The 27,650-nt window shown below is 35.0% G+C and overlaps 4 protein-coding genes across 4 annotated transcripts; all 4 read left to right on the forward strand.

The window, feature by feature from the left end:
• The first annotated feature begins 5,207 nt into the window (after positions 1-5,207).
• On the forward strand, positions 5,208-6,167 carry LOC123641845 (olfactory receptor 8U1-like). Its single transcript, XM_045556779.1, has one exon. It carries the CDS (start codon positions 5,208-5,210, stop codon positions 6,165-6,167), a length of 960 nt encoding a protein of 319 aa, XP_045412735.1.
• A 5,262-nt stretch (positions 6,168-11,429) lies between these two features.
• Positions 11,430-12,392, forward strand: LOC123641846 (olfactory receptor 1044). Its single transcript, XM_045556780.1, has one exon. It carries the CDS (start codon positions 11,430-11,432, stop codon positions 12,387-12,389), a length of 960 nt encoding a protein of 319 aa, XP_045412736.1. The 3' UTR covers positions 12,390-12,392.
• A 2,811-nt stretch (positions 12,393-15,203) lies between these two features.
• On the forward strand, positions 15,204-16,157 carry LOC123641847 (olfactory receptor 5AL1-like). The gene has a single exon (XM_045556781.1). It carries the CDS (start codon positions 15,207-15,209, stop codon positions 16,155-16,157), a length of 951 nt encoding a protein of 316 aa, XP_045412737.1. The 5' UTR covers positions 15,204-15,206.
• Positions 16,158-25,953: 9,796 nt separating this feature from the next.
• On the forward strand, positions 25,954-26,930 carry LOC123642126 (olfactory receptor 5AL1-like). Its single transcript, XM_045557037.1, has one exon. It carries the CDS (start codon positions 25,989-25,991, stop codon positions 26,928-26,930), a length of 942 nt encoding a protein of 313 aa, XP_045412993.1. The 5' UTR covers positions 25,954-25,988.
• Positions 26,931-27,650: the final 720 nt, after the last annotated feature.

Here is a 27,650-nt window from a genome sequence, read left to right on the forward strand (position 1 = left end):
CCCAGGTGACAAAGCAAGACTCTATCTGAAAATATACATATATATATATGTACAATAATATACTAAATATATGTCTAAATTTACTTAATAAATGTCCAAACCGTGCATTTAGCTTCTAGTATTTCACCACACTGAATAATAATCTTATGAAGATTTTATTTATATATTTTAATAATTTGTATTACTTCTGCTGAACAGATTTCCAGAATCTGGTTTTCCACCCACTGGAGGTATTGATTTTTTCAACTGCTTTGGGGTCTCTAGTGAGAGGTTTAGAATAACTATGTTTCTCAGTTCATGGCACATTACCATTACTGAGCTAGCAAAGCCCCTTTCTTATTTATTTTTCAGTCTCTTTTGTTATAGGCTGAATTCTGTCCACCCCCAAATTCATAAGTTGAAGCCCTAACCCCCAGTCCCTCAGAATGTATTTGGAAATAGACCCTTTACAGAGGCAATAAGTTAAACTGGGGTCATTAGTTGGGCCCTAATCCAATAAAATTAGTGTCCTTATAAGCAGAGGATAATAGGACAGAGGGAGACGTTGTTGTTTTGTGCTCTTACAAAGTATCCAATACTGTTCCATGTGGGTTGAATTTATACTTTACATAAATGTCATCACACCATATACCTCCCCTTTCAGCTTTAATTTAGGCCTATAGAGGAAGACCTTGTGATCTGCAAAGATGACTAAATCCCTAATGAAGAGAATTTACCCAAGGCATGTTCCGTTGTAAATAATTCTATTAGGCATTGCATGCATAAAAAATATATACCTAAAATATTCAGTATTTAAAATAATGCATTTATCCATCAGGAAATTTATAGACACATTCAATATAACACTAAATACTCTGACTCTTCTCCAGTGGTTGTCTTCTACGTTTTCCCAACTGAAATGCAAGCGTAAGGACAAGAGTAAAATAATAATTTTAGTACAAGAGGATTGTTCCTTGGAGAGCACATCCTTTATCTAATATCCACATCACCCAATTTCTTTAAATAATGACTTGGCCAATTTTATACTGTATGATACAGTTTGTTCTAATTTGACTGCCAGATCATCAGTTCCTAGGTCTCACATATTTCATTTTTGCTATAATGAATCTCTGAAGGAAAATAAGTTACTTTAAAAGAAACATTTTAACCACTGTGTCCCTCAGGTGTCATGGAATTGAACTCACGTCAATGATACAGGCTCAGTCTCCCACAAAGACTCTCAGGGGTTCTTGTCAAATTCCTAGAGGGAGACCTTGTCAAGGAACCAATCCCAGGTGGCATCCCTCCCAAGGATGTAAAAGGCCACGTGCATACCCTAGATTACCTAAGCTCAGAGTTAGGGTCTCAAAGGTTTACAGAACCTCATTGACTACTACTGCCACATCCAAGTAGAGACCCTCACCAAGAACTTGAAGCATATTCCTTATTAGAGGTGGGTACAAGATATTGTCATACAATGGTTTTTAAGGGATCTCAAAGCATACTTTAAAATGATGCACTTCATCTTCATTTTGCAAGACAATGGGCATTTCATATAAACAAATAATACAATGCTTAAGCTAAAGATTGTTTTAAAGATTCAAATTTCTTTCAGGAATATAGGGTATCAAATAAGACAAAGCTATTTATGTTTTTAAATTAAAACTGGCATCATTATGTCTCATGTATTTAAGTTTGTTTATTCCTCACTGAGACTTTTTATAGCATCATCTTATTTTTGCAAAGTTATCTACAATGAAAATTTTATGTTTCAGAGGGTATTCTGTGAAATATAGCTGGATACACAGCTACCCAAAGTGTAAATGATGTCCCATTTTGAGAATATAAATATAGATTACAATTGCCTCAGAAAAAAATATTAATTAAACCTGATAACTTACAGGCAAATATACATACATATGCATATGTGTATATATGTAAGCATAATATGCAATCAGTGTAATAATGGAACATGTTTAAGCTATCTATCTTGCAGTAAATAAATCTGCCAATATTTTAGTTAAGAAAATATCAGAAAGAATGGTTTCCATGAAGAAGTCTTCCATTGAGGAGAGGTACTTGCATAAGCAGGCATAATACTTTATGAAACTCAGAAAGATAGACTCTTGGTGTGATAGGACACAATTTCGTCTATGTTAACAAGGAAAAAATAAAACCGAGAAAGAAAATACGCATATTCTAGGTTGTTCTTGGTTCAAATTACCTAAAAGAGAATGTACAAAAAAAAAAAAAGATTTTCTTCCTTTTTCCTGTACAATAAATTTTATAATAAAAGAGAATGCAAAGTACATGGAAACTATTTCTAAAGTACACTATTTAAAAGTCAATATTGTTAACCATTAGTTCCAAAATTATTATCTTTAATAATTTAAAGATAATTCACTGTTCTTTTACCACCCAAGTTAATCATTAGTATATTATTAAAAAGATTGAACATGCCTAGAGAATGATGAGGAATGACATTCTTAAATACTACAAAACTCCACTTCACACTACGCTCATTTCTGTTTTGGGTTTGATGGGGCCACTTATACAAATGCTGGGCAAACTTCTTTCAGAGATGTTATCTTTCACCAAAATATGAAGTAATTTCATAAGAATCAATATGTGTAAGGACACAGAGGATCAGAGATAAAACATACTATTAATGTACACTTGGTAGGGGTAGCCTGATTATAAAAGTAATATGGACCTGATTGTGAAATGTATTAAAAATGCTGCAAAAGCTTATTTCCATTATTCTAGAAATTGCTCATATTGCATACCTTAACAACTCAAAAAGCATTAATAACTGGCATTTCCACCTGTTTATCTGAGAGAATCATCACACAGTGACCAGGAAGGATACAATAGTCAATGGCAGAGTTAATGAAGACTTGACCTAAGGACATACAGAGGAAGATACATACAATGGGAAATTATTCATAGAAATCAGCAAATAATGCAATCTGGAGCTTTGAAAGAGAATATTAGAGGATGAATATGATGTTTGTGATTTAAATGATTGCTTTTAAGGTTTAAACCATGCATTTTCAAATAAAGCATAAAGCCAGTAACACACTAGGTTTCAGCAGAATCAGAGTAGCTGATAAAATTTGGAGGCATTAACACTGGCTGATAGTTGATATGTCTGCCAAGGGAGACGTGGAGAGACTGAAGGCTGCAGACAGAAAATTTAAAAGTGCAAAGCCAGAGAAGGCAAGGTAGGAAAAGGACATGGCATGCTTTTTATGCCAGAGTAGCATTTTCAACATATTCGCCCTTGCCTGGGATCCTGGAATGTTCTTCCTGTCATTCATTAAATGGCTAGTTCCTTCTCAAAACTGTAAGTTCTAATTCAAATTTCAACTTCTCAAAAAGTCCTACCCTTACCATCCTATGTGAAAATATTCTCCCAGGTTATCCTAATGTGTCTTCTTGTTTAATTTACTTATCATACTTATTGTTATCTGCAATAATTTTGTTTATCTGATTCTTGACCAGATTTTTGTCTCTTCCCTATCATTGGAAGAGCAGGTCCATGAGGTGAGGGATAAGTAATTTATCTGAAGCCTGAATATTGCTTACTTATCACAGAGTAGAAATTCAATAACTATGTGGTAAATAAATAAATCAGAAGATGGTTTTTAAAAACCAAGAGAATGATGTGTAGTGTCAGAAAGAAACTGATACCGGATAATAACAATTAGGAATTATTTTTATTTTTTTTCTTATTGCTTTGATTCTATTTATATTGTCACTTCATTTTTCTTTTACAGAGAATAATTTTATATTGTTCTTCCTATTTTATCCTATGTAGAATGAGTGAAAATGTACACAGCTTTAGAAATTTACCAGTCAGGAATTTATAATGATACAATCTTGACTTCTCAGCATTTAACTCCAAATTTTTAGATAAGGGACAAGGACAGGATTTCTTTGTGCCAGATGCTGAAAATTGGAATTATCAATTATTACTACAAAGGAACTGTAACTGTCTTCCTTAGGGGCAGGTTACCATCCTTTAACTAAAAATATGTAAGAAAACATTAAGCCATATTAAAATAGTATGTAGATTTATGGAAATATGTGCATTGTAATTATCACAGAAACTCTAAGCAATAAAAATGTTTATTTTTATTACAATATGGAAAAATATCAAAAATGTGAAAAGTATCAATAAAAAGATCAACTAAAGCTAAGACAAGATAGATTTTGTAAGCTATAAAATAATACTATAAAATTTTATAAAAATATAATTAAAATAAAATACAATGGGAAAACTATGAGCAATTGCACAAACTCACAGGGCCAGAAGAAAAAGACCATAGAGAAGGAAGGCATAGGAAGTATATTCCATTAAAGCACAATATCAAAGAATTGAAAAAGCAATAAAATTTTCAGTGATATTATTTAGTTGAAAGCAAAAAAGAGAATCACTAAACTGAAAAAAAAAAAAACCTGAAGGTATATCTCCATGTATTTTTATCTGAGTTAATAAAATAAAAATTGAAAATGTAGTTAACACACATCTATGTTAGAATGTATGAGTTTAATGTACATCTAATAGACATTATATAAGGATAGAATAAAAAAAATGGAGCAGGATAGTACCAGAATCATCTATTCTTAAGAAAAACTAAGAAGTCTCAGATTAAGAAATCACAAGGAGTCTTTGGATTACTTGCAGGCATAATATAACTCAAGTTTTTCTCATGCTCAATGCAAAAGACTTAAAATATAAATCATGACATCAAGTTTTTACAAGCTAAGAACATATTCATAATTCAATAAGATTGTGAAAGCTAAATCTTGTAAACAGGATCATCTATTTGAGCCAACACATCTAATTTTCCATAATTGCTCTGTCTCCCAAAGGATTACAAACTTTACTTACTAGATCTAGAACATTGAGTTTAATAACTGAGCTAGCTTAATACATAATTCAAGGAAATATTTCTTAGGAAATGCCCTTGCCATCTAATGGCAGACCTAGAAAATAATTCCTTAAATTCTGTAAATACTTCTTTTCTTGCCCAAACAGATGAATTCCCAAACTCCTACATGACTCCTGGAAATTTCACCCAGGTCGCTGAGTTTATTCTCACAGGTGTCTCAGATCGTCCAGAGCTCCAGATTCCCCTCTTCCTGGTCTTCCTGGTGATCTACGGGCTGACTGTGGCAGGGAACCTGGGCATCATCACCCTCACCAGTTGCACTGAGGACATATGGCTCAGATGAACTGCACTCAGGTGACAGCATTTACTCTTGTGGGCCTCACGGATCGGCAGGAGTTGAAGATGCCCCTCTTTGTGATATTCTTGTCCATCTACCTTTTCACAGTAGCAGGCAACCTGGGTTTGATCCTAGTCATTAGAGCAGATGCAAAGCTCAACACACCGATGTACTTCTTCCTTAGCAACCTGGCTTTTGTCGATTTCTGTTACTCTTCTGTCATTACACCCAAAATGCTTGGGAATTTCTTATATAAGCAAAATTCTATAACCTTCTATGCATGTGCTACTCAACTGGCCTTCTTTCTTACCTTCATGGTATCAGAGTGCCTGCTACTGGCTTCCATGGCCTATGATCGATATGTGGCCATTTGTAACCCTCTGTTGTATATGGTCACGATGTCCCCAGCAATCTGCATTCAGCTTGTAGTTGTCCCCTATAGCTATAGCTTCCTGATGGCATTATTTCATACCATCCTCACCTTCCGCCTCTGCTACTGTGGTCCCAATGTCATCAATCACTTCTATTGTGATGACATGCCTCTCCTTAGGCTAACTTGCTCGGACACTCACTCCAAACAGCTATGGATCTTCACCTGTGCGGGCATCACATTCATTTCCTCTGTTCTGATTGTCTTTGTGTCCTACATGTTCATTATTTCTGCCATCCTGAGGATGCGCTCAGCTGAGGGAAGACGGAAAGCCTTCTCCACATGTAGCTCTCACATGCTAGCAGTCACTATATTCTACGGGACCCTGATCTTCATGTACCTACAACCCAGCTCTAACCATTCTCTTGACACAGATAAGATGGCCTCTGTCTTCTACACAGTGATCATTCCCATGCTGAACCCCTTAATCTACAGCCTCCGGAACAAGGATGTGAAAGAAGCTCTGAAAAAAGGCGTTATTAATAAAAAACAGGCTTTCTTGTTCATAAAATTAAGAAAATGACTTTAAGAAGCAAAAATGGACTTTCCTTCATGATCAGTTTTTTTTTTCAAAATTAATAAAACTATTGGAGTGCATTGCTCTCAGATCATAATCAATATAGATCCTTTTATTTTGTGACTGGTGAGAGATATGGATCCTGTTTCATTCTTCTATGTGTGGCTATCCAATTTTCCTAGCACCATTTATTGAATAGAGATTCTTTTCCCCAGTGTAGATTGCTGCCTGATTTGTCAAAGATCAGTTCACTGTAAGTGGATGATTTTATATCTGGGTTTTCTGCTCTGTTCCCTTGGTCTAAGTCTCTATTTTTGTGCCAATACCATGCTGTTTTGATTACTGTATCTTGTAGTATAGTTTGAAGTCTGGTAATGTGATGCCTCATGATTTGTTCCTTTTGCTTAAAATTACTTTGAGATTTGCTATAAGGGCTCTTTTCTTGTTACAGACAAAGCATAGAATTATTTTTTCTTCATGTGTGAAATATGATGGTGGTATTTTGATGGGGATTGCATGGAATCTTTAAATCTCTTTGGGCAGTATGGACATTTTAACAATGTTGATTCTGCCGATCCATAAGCATGGATCTTTCCAGTTGTTTGTGTCATTTGTGATTTCTTTCCTCAGTGTTTCATAGTTCTCATTATAGAACTCTTTCACCTACTTGGTTAAGTATATTCCTAGGCATTTTCTTTTCTTTGTAGCAATTGGGAATCCATAAATAAGTGGGACTTGACCAAATTAAAAAGGTTCTGCACAGCCAAGGAAACAACTAATAGAGTGAACAGACAACCTACAGAATGGGAGAAAATATTTGTCTGTTATATATCTGATAAAGGACTAGGGCCGGGCGTGGCGGCTCACACCTGTAATCCTAGCACTCTGGGAGACTGAGGCGGGAGGATCAGGAGTTTGAGACCAGCCTGAGCAAGAGGAGGGTGACCCTAACTCTACTAGAAAAAAAATAGAAAGAAGTTAGCTGGACAACTAAAAATATATAGAAAAAATTAGCCGGTCATGGTGGTGCATGCCTTACTCAGGAGGCTAAGGCAGGAGAATTGCTTGAGCCTAGGAGTTTGAGATTGGTGTGAGCTAGGCTGATGCCATGGTACTCTATCCTGGACAACAAAGTGAGACTCTGTCTCAAAAAAAAAAAAAAAAAACTGGACTAATAAGCAGAATCTATAAAGAACTCAGGCAAAACAACAAGAAAAAGTCAAATGACCCCATTAAAAAGTGGCCAGAAATATGCACAGAAGCTTTTCAAAAGAATAAAGGCTAGTGGCCAATAAACATATGAAACAAAAAATGCTTACAGTCTCTAATCATCAGGGAAATGCAAATCAAAACTACAAGGAGATACCACCTAACCCCAGTGAAATTGGCTGTTATCAAAAGCCCCAAGACAACAAGTGCTGGCATGGATACAGAGAGAAAGGAACACTTATGCACTGTTGGTGGGACTGCAAACTAGTTCAACCTTTATGGAAAGTTCTATAGATTTTTGACAAATGTGTGGAGTCAAGCAACCACCACCCCAGTAATATGCAGTATAATTTTTCACCCTAACGGCTTCCCTGTGCATTACCTGGCTGAAGACCCTCCCTTTCCCTGAACATTTTTCAATTGTGATGAACACTTTTCCCTAAAAATTACTATATTAGAAGATAAAACATTTTCTGGAAGGAGTCTTTGATAACCTATACAAAAGTGACATTGAAAGACTATTATAAAAAAGACAAAAATCTTAACAAATTGTGGTTAACAACTTCTCTTCATTGCCACTTGAATTCAAACAAATTTATTTAAATACATGAATTTACATAGAAAATTTCTTTCTAACTATCCTTCCACTGTCCTACCATCAGACACCAAGTCATGGCATTTTGTAGTAAGGCATAACCAATAATAGGGCATTTTGCCATCTCTATGAGTTATGGTTGCAAATTTAAAACTAACGTAGCTATTAGATATTCACAAATGAATTATTTAATATCTAAAACATAGTTATTTCATAGAAAACTATGTGACAAATTACTATTCAAAGCCAGTATATGAAACAGACAAGTACACATGTGCTTCCCCATAGATGACATATACAATAAGTTATCCATCATCAAATTTAGAGTCCCTGGAGAGCTTCTCCAGCTTTGGATCCCAGAGTTTGTATCATATGCCTTACTGACCCTCTTACTTATGTTTTTAAAATTCAGTTTTGTGTAAATTCAGTTGTGATTTTTACTTCCTGTCTACTCAAAACATAGAGAAGACATATTTGGGTTATCTGGTTCATCTTCAGCCTCAGACAGCAAAAACACACTAATCAGGGGGATAAAAAAGGGAATTCCATAATTTCTTTCCTTCACCCCAGCTACACCCCTCCCCAACAAAGCCTTTGCATTTTAGAGGATCATTTTGCTTCCTCAGAGATGCTCTTATTCAGTTCATGCTTCCATTACAAAATACCATAGACTCAGTGGCTTAAACAACTGCAGAAATTTATTTTCTAACAGTTCTGGAGGCCAGAAGTCCAAGATCAAGGCTCTGTCTGATGCAACTCATAGTTAGGACTCTGTTCCCAGCTTGTAGGCAGCCACCCCCTTGCTGCGTGCTCACATGACTCATGACTTCTTTGTGATCTAAGAGATTGAGAGAGAAAGTATGCATTGCTCTGGGGTTGCCTCTTACAAGGGCGTTCACCTTGGGGGTTAAGGCTTCAATATGTGAATTTGAGGGATACAATTCAGTCACCCCAAATGTAGATGCATTGTTCTCTAATAAATATTAAAATCATGCTCTTCCCTTGCCATAGCCACGGAGCATCTAAGAAAATAATCTTGAAGAGAACTCTGTAGACTAGATAACTAAGGAAATTAAGCAATAAGAGTTAGTGACAACCTTGAAGAGGAAACAAATACTTCATGAGCATTTCAAAGAGAAAGCTAAAGAGAGAGCATTATGTTGTAACCTATTCTGGAATAGATTCTTGGGAGTTGGATATTAGCTCTTTGAAAGATGGGTTTTAAGAATTTTAACAACTTAATTCTTATCCTCCTTTCAAAGATAAATTCAAACCCAGTCACTAAGCAACAGCAGCAGCAATATGAACAATTAAAATAATAATAAATGGCATTATAAATTACATATAAGAATAACATTATTAATACATAAAATCATTAATAGATAGCATTCCAAAAATGAGAACATTAGGGCAATAATGTCATGCTAAAGGCAAAGCTATAGATCTATGGTTCCTCAAAACCAGAGAATAAAGTTAATTGATCCCCAGCCTGCTTTGGGATCCCTATAGGGCATGAAGTGTAATTTTTCTGATGATTTCACTTGCATCATCCTCCCAAATAAGATCCTTTGGGACAGAGTCACTGACAAAACTCTATAGTTTATTGCTAACCAAACCCATTTGGAGGAGAAATAGGAACACTTTCCATCCAAGTAAGTTCAAAAAATATATTTCAAAATTAGGGTCAAGATAGGTGTTTGAAAAATGAAGTAGAATAGAATATAATAGACTTTAGACCATAACATTTTAAGTGGCATTTTCTGAAATAAGACTCAATAGTGGTTTCTACAATGATATTTTAATTATATATGTATGTGTTATTATAGAAAATATATTTCTTATTAGTTTTAGATGAAAAGAAGGCTTCAAAACTCCAAGTTAAAATCTATCAGACTGATTAGAAAGATTAGGCACTAGCCTAGATTGTAACTTATGTCAAAACTGTCCTTCCCATTTTTTCAAAAGCTGGTCATTTTACCTGGGTTAAGATGTGACTACATTAAAACCAAATCATCAATATGCCATTTAATAAATTTGACATAAGTAAAGAACATTAATTATGAACAAGGGGAATAAATACTGAGATGTTATTCAAAAAAAATCTTTAATTTCTCATTACCAAGTACCTAGAAGGGGCTACATTAGGAACTGAATGAAAACTTATGTTCCCCCACTGGAGTCTGAAATCTATCAAGAGAGAAAATATGGAAGCAGGTAGCTGCCAACTCATTTACATAAGATAAGTAAATGAGTTACGTATAAAATATTTTCATAACATGAAGATGAAGATGGTAACACAGCATGAGAGTTAGAAAACAGTGAGGCCTTGAAGGATAAATAGTTTTTCCTCCAATTCTCCTTCACCATTCACCTGGTAGAAATAAAGGCAGGTGAAAACACATACAAAAGCAGAGAAGCTTATAAGAATATGTTGTACTGGAAGAATGGAAAACAACTATTCTAATTAGATTATAGTGTGTTTTCTGCAAAAGGAAAAAGATGTAGTGAGAATTTGGATATAAAACATCACAGGTTGTATTATAAAAGGTCATATACAATATCTTTTCAAATAGAATGCATACTTTGCCATTGAGGTAAGATGAAGTGGCATACTGAACTTCTTATAGTGGCCAAATATAACCTTCCCTGGTATCTCCAGATATGGAAACCAAATTTCCAGTTGAATAGTTTCTTAATTATTTCAAAATGGAATTTATATATTGGTAGAGACACCAGAAACACTTTTAAAAACTTTGATGATGTAGCAGCAATTACCAATATTAGTAGTGGTTGTCCTCTTCATAGAAAATGGTAGAAATACATACACATATATTTTTGATGTCCATGCCCATTATTTACGAAGAATCTCTAACTTCTCCTGTTATAGTCCTGTTAATATTCCTGTGTTAATATTCTGGTTATGAATAAAGTCCAAAAGAATAGGTGAAACCTACAAAGATATTCCACTTAAAATAATACAGTAATGAAATAAAATTAATATACGTGGAATTCAAATATACAGTTGCCCCTTGGTATCCATGGAGTTGGTTCCAGGACACTTATGGATACCAGAATCCATGATGTTCTAGACCCTTATATAAAATGGCATGCCGTTTACATATAACCTGCACACCACAAAATATTTGAAAAATTAATATTAAATTTAAATAATGTAATGCACAGAGCTTTGAACAAAGACTGAGCCAATATGAACTGAATTCTATTTTAAAGCTCCTAAATTTATAAATGCAGTCAATCTGGGGAGAGAAACATCTGTATTTGCCACAAAATATCTCCTTTTGCTTTTCATCTCATCTCTAAATGAGATGAAGTAACAATTTTAATATTCAACTGGCACTTTCATATAAAAATAAAATTGCTTCTTAGGATATTAAGGTATAAAAAACCTTTACATAAATATTAAGTTTTATTAAACTCTCTTCATCCAGACTCCTTGAGGAGATATGGCTCAAATCAATTGCACCCAGGTGACAGAGTTTATTCTCGTGGGCCTCACGGATCGGCAGGAGTTGAAGATGCCCCTCTTTGTGATATTCTTGTCCATCTACCTTTTCACAGTAGCAGGCAACCTGGGTTTGATCCTAGTCATTAGAGCAGATGCAAAGCTCAACACACCGATGTACTTCTTCCTTAGCAACCTGGCTTTTGTCGATTTCTGTTACTCTTCTGTCATTACACCCAAAATGCTTGGGAATTTCTTGTATAAGCAAAATTCTATAACCTTCAATGCATGTGCTACTCAATTAGGCTGTTTCCTGGCCTTCATGACAGCTGAGTGCCTTCTACTGGCTTCCATGGCCTATGATCGATATGTGGCCATTTGTAACCCTCTGTTGTATATGGTCATCATGTCCCCAGCAATCTGCATTCAGCTTGTAGTTGTCCCCTATAGCTATAGCTTCTTGGTTGCTCTATTTCACACCATCCTCACCTTCCGCCTCTGCTATTGCCACTCCAATGTCATCAATCACTTCTATTGTGATGACATGCCTCTCCTTAGGCTAACTTGCTCGGACACTCACTCCAAACAGCTATGGATCTTCGCCTGTGCGGGCATCATGTTCGTGTCCTCCCTTCTGATTGTCTTTGTGTCCTACATGTTCATTATTTCTACCATCCTGAGGATGCGCTCAGCTGAGGGAAGACGCAAGGCTTTCTCCACGTGTGGCTCCCACATGCTGGCAGTCACCATATTCTATGGGACCCTGATCTTCATGTACCTACAACCCAGCTCTAACCATTCTCTTGACACAGATAAGATGGCCTCTGTCTTTTACACAGTGATCATTCCCATGCTGAACCCCTTAATCTACAGCCTCCGGAACAAGGAGGTGAAAGTAGCTCTGAAGAAAGTTGTCACCAATATAAACCAGACTTTGGTGTTTATGAAATTTAAAAAGTGACTTGAATAAATAATAATGCACTTTTTCTTTATGGCCTGATTTTTTACCACTAAAAACTATCAGAATGTCTATTTCTTGATAAAAAGTTTGACAGTATAAAAATGTTTCATATTTATAAATTTAATAAATTCTCTTTATTAATAATAATAGAATTACACTCTAACCTCACCTATGTCATTAATTCAATATAGCTGTCTATTGTCCTGGAAATCTCGTTTGGTCTCTAAAGATAAACTGTTTAAGTGAACTGCTTTTCTTATACCTGTGAGACCACACTATATTTTTCTTAGATTATCTGCAAAAAAAATGTAATTCAGAGATTGAATCCAGGGTGGGTCATCATATTCTAAATAAATATATTCATGAAAATTGAAATATCATTTCAATTTACTCATTTTGCCAGTAGCAAGGCTTATATGCAGTTATGCTGAGTAAAGCTTACATAAGTTGGTCATTATTAATTAAAGTTTGTAACACAGTGAACTCAGTAGGTAATGTGGTCTAGTGACTACATGCCATATACTCATAGAATGTGTTTAGAGCTCACATACAGTGCTGTGCTGTATGTGTGCTCTCATTAGTTAAATGACAATAATGTTATTCAGTTAGGGACTTATCTAGGACTAAACAATATAAAAAAGAATAATAGTTCATGGCAGACATTCACATTTCATCTTATTTCATCATGAGCCTGGAGACCTGAATGTTATTCCCAATTCTGCTAATTACAAGTCATATGAACTTAAGGGAACAATAAATAAATGAGAGTTACCACACCCACAACACATAACTTGATAACTGATATAGACAGAGGTAAGTAGATAGATGTGGTTATATTATATATGTATATTATTCAAAAATGGAATAATAATTTAACAATATTTAATTACACAGAAAGATTTTGAGTTTGCATCTCATGCCTATCATTTAATTTTTTTCCTTCTTTTTTCTCCATCTACGGACCATTTGAGTGCTTAATGGCAAAAGACTAGAAAGTTACTATTAATGCCCAGAGAGAGGAAATTATGTTAAAATGAAAATATCTCTTAAAAATTCTGCCTTAGGTCAGTGTCCATTTTTGATGATTTTACTATTTAGTTTGTGAGATTGTGAAGACACACAGATAGTGTGATCCATAGTTCTCAAAAGTTTATTTTCTCTTTTTTTTCTTTAAGCACATGTGTCTGCTCTTTGAATATTTCAGTGACTTCTGTTTTCTCACATAGCCAGACAAAGCTCTGTTAGCAGGTTTGGGGTCTGTAATCTATATGTTGACAGGTTATAATTAATTTCTTGAATTGATGACCTTCTTTCTTAGCAGGCTGGTGAATTCATTGCTCATCAGCTTGTCTATTTAGGAGCATAGATTCCTTGGAGACTAAAAGCCTGAAGGTAAATTCTGAGTCTAACATTTGCTGAATTGAAAGACCTCAGACAATTTATTCCACTTACATATGCCTCAGTTTCTTGAGCTTATGAGAAAGTATGAAGTATGAAAATGAAAAATGATGACAAAATCAGCTGTAAAATCAGTATGATGAAACAGTAAGCAGTATGAAGGTGAAAAAAATATATCAACTGTTAAATCCATTTGTCACAAGGACAGTGGTTAAAAAACTTTTCTTTGAGTAAAATATTTTTTAAAATTATAATTTTTAGGTTTCTTATTCATAATTTGAAAATACTAAACATTTAGAAAACTATCGAACCACTTTAAAAATTTCAAATTAAAACTAAGGGTTTGCTACATAACTATTATTAATAATATAGTAGAGAAATATTTGTCATCATTTCTGCTTAAAATTTGCTGATAATTTGTAAGTTGGTTTTGTCCCTTTCGAGGGCAGTCACTTTTAATTAGACAAGTGTTTCAAACTCTTTAACAAATTAGTCCACCTGTGGACCATATCACAATGAAATATTTCCAAAAAATGTAGGATTATGCATGCATTTTAGTATCAAATGCTTGGCAAACAATCTTTAGTGGCAGATAAATTCACACATCCATATAGGCACCTGATAAGCTCAAGTTATAAGAATGTCAATACGAAAAATTAATTCATCAATATGTATAAACATAGAATACATTGCAAATTTTAAATATGCACATGAAATTGAAATAAAGTTTGTTGAAATAGAGTACAGCATAAAATGCAAAGAAGGATTACAATTGAACAGAAACAGAAAGAAAGAAAGAAAGAAAGAAAGAAAGAAAGAAAGAAAGAAAGAAAGAAAGAAAGAAAGAAAGAAAAGAAAAGAAAGAAAGAAAGAAAGAAAGAAGGAAGGAAGGAAGGAAGGAAGGAAGGAAGGAAGGAAGGAAGGAAGGAAGGATCAACCATAATTTCTCCACATAGTTATAACTAATGATATTTTTACCACTTTCTTTCTTGCATTGGCTTGCATATTGAGGGTGATAGTTGTTTTGATGCTGAGTTGAGTTGAAAGGCTTAGTATTTTACTGTAATATATTACTCTGATATATTACCATCCCTTTATTATTGAAGTATGTATTCTGCTATTTCTATAACACTGGGTTTTTATTTTATATATATAATTCCATACTTTAATGTAAGATATTCTGTCTTCTATAACAATCCTCCAGACACCAAGCATGTTGGAACTTCTGCCTGAAGCAAATCCCTTCTGATCAAAAGCAGGTAGAACTAAAACCTGAGAATGACACATAGGATCAGAAAGGGTTATCTTTCCAATATGGTCATCTTAAAATAAGTGTTAATCAAGTTCTTAATCCAAGAAGTAGAAGATTATCCAAAATGAATGTTCTGAAAATAATGGTATGATACCCTCTTCTATACCATGGCCAAAAGCAATAACTCAGAAGTGACTGAATTCATTCTCTTGGGACTCACAGACAGTCCAGAGCTTCAAGCCTTTCTTTTTGGAATCTTTCTAGTGATCTACTTAATTAGTGTCATGGGTAACCTTGGGTTAATTATGCTAATTTGTGTCAGTCCTCAGCTTCATACACCTATGTATTTTTTCCTCAGCCACCTAGCTTTTGTTGATTTTTGCTATACTTCCTCTGTTACCCCTAACACCCTGGTGAACTTCCTCCAAGAATTTAAAAGAATATCCTTACCTGCTTGTGCCACTCAGTTGTGTTGCTTTGTCATGTTTGTGGTCTGTGAAGTATATATGCTCTCAGTTATGGCGTGCGACAGGTATGTGGCCATCTGCAACCCTTTACTCTATACCATTGTCATGAGCAGAAAGGTTTGTACTCAAATGGTGGTTGGCACATATTTGTATGGCTTCTCTGTGGGGCTGCTCCAGGCAACTCTTACATTCCACTTGTCTTTCTGTGATTCAAATATAATAAACCACTTCTATTGTGATGATGTTCCCCTGGTAGGTCTGGCCTGCCGTAAAACCCATTACAAACACATAAAGGAACTGATGTTGTTCACGCTTGCTGGTTTCAATATACTTTTCTCTCTTCTTATCATCCTTGTCTCCTACATATTAATTCTGTTGGCCATTCTGAGGATTAATTCGGCCGAAGGCAGACAAAAGGCATTTTCTACTTGTGCCTCCCACCTGACTTCTATCACCGTATTTTACGGTACAGTTATCTTCATGTACATGCAGCCAAAAACAAATCATTCTCTAGATACAGACAAAATAGCTTCTGTTTTCTATATTGTAGTAATTCCCATGCTAAATCCTTTAATATACAGCCTGAGAAACCAGGAAGTCAAAAATGCTTTTAAGAGAAGTATGGAAAAGGTATGCTCTACTATAAAATAAATGACTTAGAGTCTAGCTAAAAGTCCTTTGAACTGGGAGAAAAAACAAAAACAAAACCAGACTTCAAGTTTTTTGTCTCTCTCTTTTGTTTTTCATTAGCATAGCAATAGCAAGCTGCTTTATAATGTTGTAATATTGAAAGTTAATATTGATACAAAGCATGCATTAATTTTCAGATTTTATTTTTAATTATCATGCAAATTCTCTGTGATATTGTGAGAAGTGAGAATGATATATATTCAGTTGCAAATGGTAGGTTAAACTTTGTTTCATAGATCATTCAAAATCAATCTTTTTATTTTTCCAATGAGGAATTTTGACTGGAGCACTCCAATTTAACAACCTTAAATTGGTAAATATCTTGTCCACTTGATATCACTAAAGCAGCTTTGAGGCATTATCAGTGTCTATAAAATATGCACGTGTACACAAAAGACTGTCAGTTGAATCTGAAGAGACTTGTTGGTTCTGATGACCTGGCAGGGACACTGGCATCAATCCTGATAGAAAACCTAACTTAAAAAACTGAAAGAGCAACTGGAATTTTAATGAATAGGACAAATAAGTCCTTTAGAGTCAAATAAAGTCTATAGGTTAAATATGCCATATCATCATTAATTTGCTGATATTTATAATAGCACTATGGTCATTTAAAAGAATATCCTTGTTGTTAATAAATACACACTTAAATGTACAAGGGTAAAGAGGTTTCAATTATTATCAATCAGTTCAGGGAAAAAAATGAGGTAAAATGTTAACATTTGTAGAAACCGGGTGAAAGGCATACAGGAATTCTTCCTAAATTGTTAGCATCTTCTCTGTAATTCTAAAATTATGTCAAAATAAAAAGTTAAAATAAAAAGTCATTCAGCATTCATTATTTAATTTTAATTCAATGTTTTAATCTATCAATATCTTTTAACACATTTCTTTTCTCAGTGCCCCAATACCAAATTTATTGTAACTTTTAAAAAAGAATTTTTTACAAGGGATACTTATAAGCAATAAATCTTTCTTTAAGAAAATAACAAAATGTTACCATCATCCATCTTCAAGAATAGTTTTAATAAAATTGACTTTTGTTTTATAAGGGCTTATTTGTATTTTCACCTGTTAGAAACTATAACAAGATAACAAACTTTTTCGAAAACTTTTAAGTCATAATTTTATATGACAGATCTAAAAAGGTCTAGATTTCTGTTAATAGCTTTATGATTGACCATAAAATTACAACCAAGGTATTGAAACATATCGATGTGTCCTCCTAAGGATTCAACACTTCACTGAGTCAGAAATCTGGATCTTTTGGATACAATGTAATAGTTTCATGTCTGGAAGCGAGTACTTTACAGGTGTATTAGAGAAAACTTTCGATCTGTATTTGTTGTGGTGATTTTCATCCTGCCCGGAAACCCTGGGCCTATCTGAGAATGATCTGAGAATGCTTGAATCGTAACCACCACCATCCAGTTTTGGGTCACCCCCTTTGCAAATACAGCCAAATTCTACTGTGTCAGTGCCACCAGTGTTTCATGCTCCCAGAACAGATTTTCTCGAGTGTTACATGAAATATTAAGCCCGTAATGAAGATACATAAAAAATAGATAAAAATTCAAATATATTTACACTACAGCCTCTTCCTTTAAGACACAATTGTTTTTAGTGTAAAAAAGGAAATGAAAAAGTCTTTTAATTCATTTAACCCTTATTTTATAAACATTTTTGACAGCATAAACTTTTCCAGAAATTTTCCTGTCAACATTCTGAGGTCTTGGACCCCAAGGACTATATGTGATCTAAATCCTCTGAGTTTAAAAAAAAAACAAAACTCTTAACTCCTTAAAATAAGCATTAATCCAGTGATTGCCATGAGCTCTAGCCCTCATTGATTGTCTGATTTAATCAAAAATTGTTAAAATTATCATTTCATCAGTAAATTATAATCTTTTCTTATAGAAATTTAGATGTCAAAAAAGTCAAATCTGCATGTAGAAGGAGAATAGAATCTGGCTAATACACCCTTTCAACTGAAAAATAAAACACAAGAGCCAGACACAGTGGCTCTCACCTGTAATCTCAGCACTTTGGGAGGGTGAGGTAGGAGGATGGCTTGAGGATAGGCATTCAAGTCCAGCCTGGGGGTCCAGACCGGCTAAACATAGTGACACCTCATCTCTACAAAAATAAACAAATAAATAAAACACCAAGATACCATTTCCCATTTATAAGGATTTCAAACTGCAAAATTTTAAGTAGGCTAAAAGTAAATAAGGACGCTCTTGTGCTGATGATGAAAATAACAGATAAAAAATAACTCCTATAAAGGAATAGTTGGCAATATTTGCAGGTAGCCAACCATCCCACTTCTTAGAAATTATCCCAAAGAAATACTGACATATTCCTTTCAGTTAGTACAAACTAATGCATGTGCAAGGTAAGTTACAGGGATAAATTATTTAAATTAGCAACAGATTAACACCTGAATATCCACTGATAGGGGAAGCCCTTACAGGTGTGAGGATGATTTCTAGGTATGATCTAGAGTAATCTTCAGAACATAGTATTGACAAGGAAAACAAATGCAAAAAAGGATTAATAGTACATTTCACACTGTGAAAGAAAACGGGAAGAATACAGATATGTATGTGTATTTTCCAATATTTGATTAAAACCCAAAATAACCCATACTAATTAAAATAATTTAAAAAGAAAATAATATTGGGATGATAAGTCTAAGTGAATAAAAATGGTTACCTATAGGAAAGAATGGAAATGGAGCAGGTGCAGATAGGGACAGAAGATAACCTTTTCCTTTTCTTTTAAGCAAATCTTGCTATGATGTTTTGATTTTGGAAACATAGCAAAATTTTTTAAAAATGTAAGACAAAAATTAAAATAATCTTTAATTAAGCAAACCTTGTAATATATCCCATTTTCTTGAAAGCATAAGCCAAAGGACTTACAGTGAGCCACAAAACTGGAAATGATCTGGCCTCATGCTAAATTTCAGACCTTGTCTCCTACTCCTCTTCTCCTTCCTCTGCTCTGGCCTCCACATCCCTTAAAACAGAGGCTGTGTGCCCTCCACAGGGTCTTTGCATAAGCTGTTCCTTGGCCTGGTGTTCTCTTCCTCAGACATCTTCCTTCTCCTTCATCTCTGTACCAGAGCGAGTTCAGCACAGAAACAAAGAGTATTCTGATGAAGGAAAGGGGCATATTATAAGAATTAGGCTAACACAAATGTTTGAACATCTCAGGGAATAAAGACTAGAGAAGTATCAAATACCGGGGAAAGCTATAGCCCCAAAATGATTGGAACTAATAGTGAAGACCTCAGCCCTACACACTGAAACAAGCTCTTTATGAAACTCTGCATTAATAAGAAGAATCTTTGAGAAAGCTCCTGTCAACTTTTCTGAGGCTTCAGAAAGCAGGTGCTTCTCAAGTGCACGCTAAGGAGATGCCCCCTAGTGTCAATAGGCTTCAGTGGCAAAGTGTTAGATCAATACTCAATTCCCTTTGAATACCTGGAAAACCTTCTAAAGAGGGATGGGTACAAACAAGCCCAGACTGCAAAAGTTAGAATAAATACTTAGTCTTTCAATGGCTGGACATCAACAAACATCCATCCACATCGAGGAAAACATGACCTCACCAAATGAAGTAAATAAGTCACAAGGGACCATCCCAGAAGGATAGAGATATGTGACATTTTGGACAAAGAATTCAAAATAGTTGTTTTGAGGAAGCTCAACAAATTTCAAGAAAACATGGAAAAGGAATTTACCATCCTATCAAAGAAATTCAACAAACAGATTGAAATCATAACAAAAAAAATCAAGCAGAAATTCTGGAGCTGAAAAATTCAATTGGCCAACTTAAAAATGCATCAGTCTCTCAAGAGCATAATCAATCAAGCTGAAGAAAGAATTGGTGAGCTTTAAGAAGGGATCTGTTAAAATACATAGAAGAGAAAGAAAAAGAATATAAAAGAATGAAACACACCTACAAGATGTAGAAAATAGTCTCAAATCTAAAAGTTATTGACATTAAAGAGGACGTAGAGAGATTGATTCAGGTAGAAAGTTTATTCAAAGACATAATAACAAAGAATTTTCCAAACCTAGAGATAAATATCAATATTCAGGGACAAAAAGGTCATGGAGCACCAAGCATGAAATAATACTACCTCAAGGCATTTAATATTCAAACTCCCAAATGTCATGGATAAAGAAAGGATCCTTTAAACTGGGGCATAGACCTTCTTGCTCTACTGTCATAAAAATATTTCTACCATCTTAGAGGAGAATGAGCTACAAACCAAGCACCATTTAATAATCTTATTTCTACCAATGTTCCACTTTCAAGATGGAATATGCCATAGAAGCTTTGGTCACGAGATTGTGAGAGTGCAAGGGGGCTTTTACTCTGGTGCATGCAACCATGTGAACTTCCCGCCATTCTACAAACTGTATTCAGGCCCTATGAGGACTTGGAGACTCCCCTGTTGCAAGGATTGCTAGCATCTGCATCAGCAATGATGACCATTGGGGGGCTCTAGCTTACCTTTTTCCCTTAAAATATCCCCTCCACCCTGACTCTGAGAGGAAACAGTATGGCAGAAATAGGAGAAACAGGATGCTTTGTTCTCCTCTCTATGGTGTTATCCTGGGCTTGATCCACAGGGATTTTGCCACTACACTGGGCTGTCCAGGGTACTACCTCAGTCACTCCAGTTGAAATAGAGTTGTTTATTTATTGGTTATTTATTTATTTATTTTTTATTTCAGCATATTACGGGGGTACAAATGTTTAGGTTATGTATATTGCCCTTGCCCCACCCGAGTCAGAGCTTCAAGCGTGTCCATCCCCCAGACAGTGAACATCGCACCCATGATGTATGTATATACCCATCCTCTAAAGAGGTTTGTTATCTACAATTGGAATTAATTGTGGAAAATACTTGAGGAAACAATTTTTCATTTTCTCCTGTGTTACTAGCCTTCTTCTTACCAGCAACAGATTTTTTCTAACTACACAAATTGAACAATATTTTAAAAGCTTATACACACTATACAACCATATACATCCTGTGTGACTACTGAACAGCATCAGCTGCCTGTCTGTCTTAACCAAAGAGCACTATGATCCATAACCCAGTATCATAGAACCCTTCAGGTCAAGGTATCTGAATTGCAGCCCAATCAAGTATTGCAGCCTGTGCTGTTATCCACTCAGTTTTCCAAATCAGAGACAAATTATATTTTACTATGAATTCTTTTTTTCTTTTTTTTTTTTTTTTTTGAGACAGAGTCTCACTTTGTTGCCCAGGCTAAAGTGAGTGCTGTGGCGTCAGCCTAGCTCACAGCAACCTCAAACTCCTGGGCTTAAGCGATCCTACTGCCTCAGCCTCCCGAGTAGCTGAGACTACAGGCATGCGCCACCATGCCTGGCTAATTTTTTCTATATATATTTTTAGTTGTCCAGATAATTTTTATTTCTCTTTTTTAGTAGAGACGGGGCTGGTCTCGAACTCCTGACCTCGAGCGATCCACCCACCTCGGCCTCCCAGAGGGCTAGGATTACAGGTGTGAGCCACCGTGCCCGGCCTACTATGAATTCTTAATCATCATGCCAGTATTTAATTTGTACCAATATTACATCCACCTTACCAATATTTAATTTGTACCAATATTACATTCACCTTGCCACTGCCATTCCAGAATGCCTACATCTCCACTGATATTAGGGAGCACATGTCTGTAAATCTACTCCACCCATACAAGCTGACCCTTGAGCCTCTAAAAAAACATACCCATTCCACCTACACCAGTGCATGCCTTATTGCTTGAGCAAAGAAACTGACTACTGTCACCTCCTAAAATTATATTCAGATAGGGTTTTTAATTTCTCCATGATACTTTGTCATATTCCTACATTTCTCACTCTTCTTCCCATTTCTTGGTTACTACGCAAAAGAATTTCTGGCATATCTAATGCACTTGGTGTGAAGCAACTTTGAGTATAGGCTTTTAGGAGCCATCCCAGAAAATTGTTCAGGCAAACTTCAGATATTATTGCCAAACATTTCATTGGAAGAAGGAGTTCATCTATTTCTGTGCAGTGACTATAGCTGAGTGTCAATTGACCCATGATTCGCATGCATTCTTCTCCTAGAAAGGATAATGAACATTTTTAAAAACTAATTTTTGCTGTTAAATTCAAATGTCAATCATAACAACACTTTGAGACATTAATCTCAGAAGGAAGCTTTGAATGTTACTGTCTGGAAAATTTATTTTTATCTAGAGCTTTCCAAAAACTGCTGCTAAATACAAGGTAGGTGAACTGAGCATTTATTTTAAATAAATTCATAATTGCAATATGAAGTCACTGTAACAAAAATTAAAGCAAATGTAGCAAATAATCAAAGCAGATATAGCAATTAATTAAATTGTTTTCCCAAAAGAGATCATTAAAATGTTTCTCTACTCCAAATTCTTTAATTGACTAATAGCAAAAATAGTGATCTACTATTTCAAGGGAAGCAGTTTGGTCCCTAAACACTAAACATCAAATAACTGCCTGTTCTTCAATAAATCATTATATTGTTTTTCAATGTTTGTTAAAAAAATAAAACCACAAAAAATTTCCATAGGGACCACAAAAAAAAATACAAAGATGTCTCATAATATTTAGGTAATTTTAAATGTTATTGGCTTCACAAAGATTGCTTTCAGGTGCACTGTACTATTTAGAGGATTGTTGTTGAACTGAAAACAGTTTAATGAATACAGAAAGACAGTAGTAGAGAAAAAAAGCTTAAACTGTGTTGATGGGAAAGTCATTGGGCACATACAACTACCTATAATTTCTATTCATGCAATTGTTTAAGAGATAATCATTAATAGTCTCCTTATACTAGATACTACTAGAGGTAAGTGATTAAACTGTGTATAAAATAATTTAAAAATTGCTTACCAAATAAGCAATTTTCAAGTTTAGGGTGTGTTGCAAACTTGTTAACGGTTGCAATATAATGTAGCAAGTGCTATCATGAGGCAATCAGTGAATGTAAAATAGCGCACATGAGAAGCAACTAATCTGGCCTGGAACGGCATGAAAGCCTCCAAGACAAAATGATTCCACAGAGTATAGAAAGTTAAGTAGAAGAAAATTAAGCAAAGAAAATAATGGCAGAGGAAAATTGTTCTGGGCACAGAATGAAGCATGTATAAAATTCTGGCTCAAATTTGAGTAACTATGGTAGTTGGTAATATCTGGAACATAAAAACTATAAAGAATGTTGCAAGAGATGAGCCTGGTATGAGATGCAGAGACTAGATTTTCAAGAGCTATGCCAGCCATGTTAAAGAACTTGGAACTTATCTTAAGGGCAATGGGAAAGGCATTGAAAGATTTACTCAGGAGAATATTGGAATAAAGTTGTAAAAGTTTATTAAGCTGCAGTGTGAGGAGCAGAGAGAAATAAGGAATATTGGAAGGAAGAAAATAAATGTCACTTACAATAAACCAGAAGTAAGTCATTGTGGTAGTATCAAGAGAACGATATAGGTAAACAGATTTTAAAAGCATTAGATATGAAATTATTAGGAATTGGGGACAAATTAAATATTGGCATGAGGAATAAGAATACATAGTAAAAGATAATTCATCTCTGATTTGGAAAACTGAGTGGATAGTGTCACAGTTCATTTAAAGAAAATATATACTCGAGGGTTTGAATATTAGGTCCAGTGTAAAGAGATGCCATGTGTCTTTTCTGTAGGTGATACTTTTTGTGAACATCTAGAATATCTAATAGGTAATTTTCAGTAGGAGAGAAAATGAATTTGGAATGGAAATATATATTTGGGCATAATAAGCCTATAGATGACTATTAAGGACCTGGGATTGGGTAGATCACTGAGTAAGAAGGTGTAGGGGGCCTAGAGAGAACATGAAGAACGTTACCATCTAAAGACGAGAAAATAGAAGCAGAGTCTCCAAGGTAGAGAATCAAAGTGAAGAAAGAATGTTAAATGCAGAGACCGCTTTGTTCTGGAAACCAACATTGTATTTCACAAAGTCCAGTGCTACAGAGCTACCACAGAGAAAGAGCCTGGACTGGATTTGCGAAGAGTGAGGTTGATGGTGAACTTGGTGAGGTGATTTCTTGGTATGAAGTGAAATGAAGATGGATTACACTTGGTTAAGTTATAAATATAATTTGAAAAGTGGAATAGAGGGCTGCTCTAAGATGCTTGGTTGAGAAGTGAAAGGGAGAGAAAAGATAAAGAAGACAAAATAAAGTTTATAAGAAGATAGCAATTAAAGATTAACAAAAGAGGTGCTTCTTTTATTTTATTTTATTTTACCTGTCTTGAACATCTGTGAAGTATATGGGAAAGAACCTGAGGCAATGTAGTGACAGAGGAAAATCAAGTTAACTTATCCTCTGCTCTGCTTAAGAAGCAAGAAGAGTGATTTCAATTCTGCTGGCTTTCAAGTATTCAGAACCTAGTTTGGATTTGTGGAAATGTTCGATAGAATTTAATTCTTCTAAACATTCCCCAAATGCTAATTTGAACAATTTAGATACTTGAGAATAGGGCTAAATGCTTCTTAATCATCTAAAGCTGTTAATAATCTATAAAATTGTTCACTGGTGTATATTCTTCCTAAAAGAAAGAGCCAGAAAATTCAAAATCCCATTTTTTCCTCAATTCAATGTGATATGTCCACTAAAGAAAAAAAAAGAAGAAGAAGAAGAAAATGGAAATAAGTAAAAAGAGAAAATTTAAAAAATATACCAAACTGAATGCCTAAAGATGGTGTTAATATTTTGATTTTGACTGTTCATATTGCATTTTCCTCATTTGATTTTGATAATTTGAAATATCTGTATGAACTGATGCATCCAATTTATAATTTTGTGAGATAAACTTACCACTTAAGAAATCATTTTGATGTATACTGTCAAAACACTCACATTCTTAACACTGTAGAGTTTTTTATTCTATTTTTCAAGGAAAGTATAACAGATTTTGCTATTGTATTAATTATACTATCATAACAAAAATACTTTCTTCATAGACAATTCCTTAGTGGATTTTGTATCTTGGAATTTCTGCTTAAACCAAATCCTTTTACACTGAAAGCATAAGTAAAATCCACGAATCTGTTGTTTTGGGACTTTTTGATAAAAGCCATTCTCACTGCAGTTAGGTGATACCTCACTGTGGTTTTGATTTGCATTTCCCTGATGATTAGAGACTTTGAACATTTTTTCATATGTTTATTGGCCATTAGCCTGTAGTACTACTCAGCCATACAAAAAATGGTGAACTAATGCCTTTTGTAACAACCTGGAAGGAACTAGAGACCATTCTTCTAAGCAAAGTATTGCAAGAATGGAAAAACAAATACCACATGTACACCCTATCAAATTGGAACTAATCAATCAACACCCATGTGTACCTATGGTAGTAAAACTCAACGGAAACCAGTTGGGGGGGGCGGAAGGAGGGGATAGGTAAATACACACCTAATGGGTACAATGCACACTACCTTGGTGATGGGCATGCTTATAACTTTGACTCAAACTGCACAAAACCAAATCATAGAACCAAATATCCCCATAATATTCTGGAGAAAAAAATCCATGCAAAATTCAGTGTATTTATCAGAATTTTCATTTGATTAAATTTAATGTGACATCCTGGTGAGCCATGGTTATCTTCTCATATTTAATTGGTCATTTCTTACAGAGGGAAGATTATTCAGAACGTGTGCACTGGAGCTCACTTTAGAAGAATCCTATACTATTACATGGCAAAAGGCAATCATTCAGCAGTGACTGAGTTCATCCTTTTGGGGCTCACAGATAACCCGGCACTTCAAGCCATACTCTTTGGCGTTTTCCTACTGATTTACTTCATTACTGTGATGGGCAATATTGGCTTGATTGTGCTAATCCAAATTAGTCCTCAGCTTCATACACCTATGTATTTTTTCCTCAGCCACCTGGCTTTTGTTGATTTTTATGGTACTTCCGCCATCACCCCAAACACCCTTGTGAACACTTTGCGTGAAATTAAAAGCATGCCATTTTATGCATGTGCCACTCAAGTGTGTTGCTTTATCACATTTTCAGTTTGGGAATTATTAATGCTTTCAATCATGGCATATGATCGGTATGTTGCCATCTGCAACCCTTTACTCTATGTAGTTCTCATGCCTAGGAGACTCTGCATTCAGATGGTTACTAGCTCATATATTTACGGATTCACTGTGGGACTCATACAAGCAATGGCTACATTCCACATGTCTTTCTGTGACTCTAATGTGGTCAACCACTTCTACTGTGATGATGTCCCCTTGATTGCTCTGGCTTGTTCTGACACACATGTCAAGGAATTGATGTTGTTCATCATTGCTGGATTCAATGTTTTTTGTTCTCTTATTGTTGTTCTCCTCTCCTATATATTCATTATCTTTGCTATCCTAAGGATCCACTCTGCTGCAGGAAGACAGAAAGCTTTTTCTACCTGCGCTTCTCACGTGTTTGCTATTACTCTTTATTATGGGACCCTCAGTTTTATCTACTTACAACCAAAGTCAAGCCATTCACTAGATAAAGATAAATTTGCCTCAGTATTCTATGCAGTGGTAATTCCCATGCTAAACCCATTGATCTACAGCTTAAGGAATCAAGAGGTAAAAAATGCTATGAAAAAAATTGTTGAAAAAATGTATTGTCCTAATCAGTAGTAAATTTTGTTGTTACTAAAGAAATACTGGGCCCGGCATGGTGGCTCACGCCTGTAATCCTAGCACTCTGGGAGGCCGAGGCAGGTGGATCGCTCGAGGTCAGGAGTTCGAGACCAGCCTGAGCAAGAGTGAAACCCCGTCTCTACTAAAAATAGAAAGAAATGATCTGGCCAACTAAAATATATATAGAAAAAATTAGCTGGGCATGGTGGCGCATGCCCATAGTCCCAGCTACTCAGGAGGCTGAGGCAGTAGGATCGCTTAAGCCCAGGAGTTTGAGGTTGCTGTGAGCTAGGCTGACGCCATGGCACTCACTCTAGCCAGGGCAACAAAGTGACACTCTGTCTCAAAAAAAAAAAAAAGAAATACTGGATATAGGGTTAGGAAATTTTGAATCAAGGCTTGTACAATTGTACAGTGCTAATATGTGTAGGAGTCTCTGGCTTCTGGCACTAATCTTTCTGATATCTATTTCCTTGAAAATAGCTACTAACATTTTTATTGCTTTGGCTTATACATGGTAGGCATTTTATAAATGTCTCTTTGTTTAAATGTTGAATACTAAAAGAAAGATAATAATTATCTGTTCGATTTAACCATGAGTTCCTTCAACAATAAATAGAAATGTATAAAGCACCTTGAATTCATGAGTTAATCTTATTTCACTGTGATATTAATAATTTTAGGTTATCTTAAGGTACATAAATCATTATTATTGCA

This window comes from Lemur catta, chromosome 7 (assembly GCF_020740605.2).
Source record: "Lemur catta isolate mLemCat1 chromosome 7, mLemCat1.pri, whole genome shotgun sequence".
In the NCBI taxonomy this organism is placed as follows: domain Eukaryota; kingdom Metazoa; phylum Chordata; class Mammalia; order Primates; family Lemuridae; genus Lemur; species Lemur catta.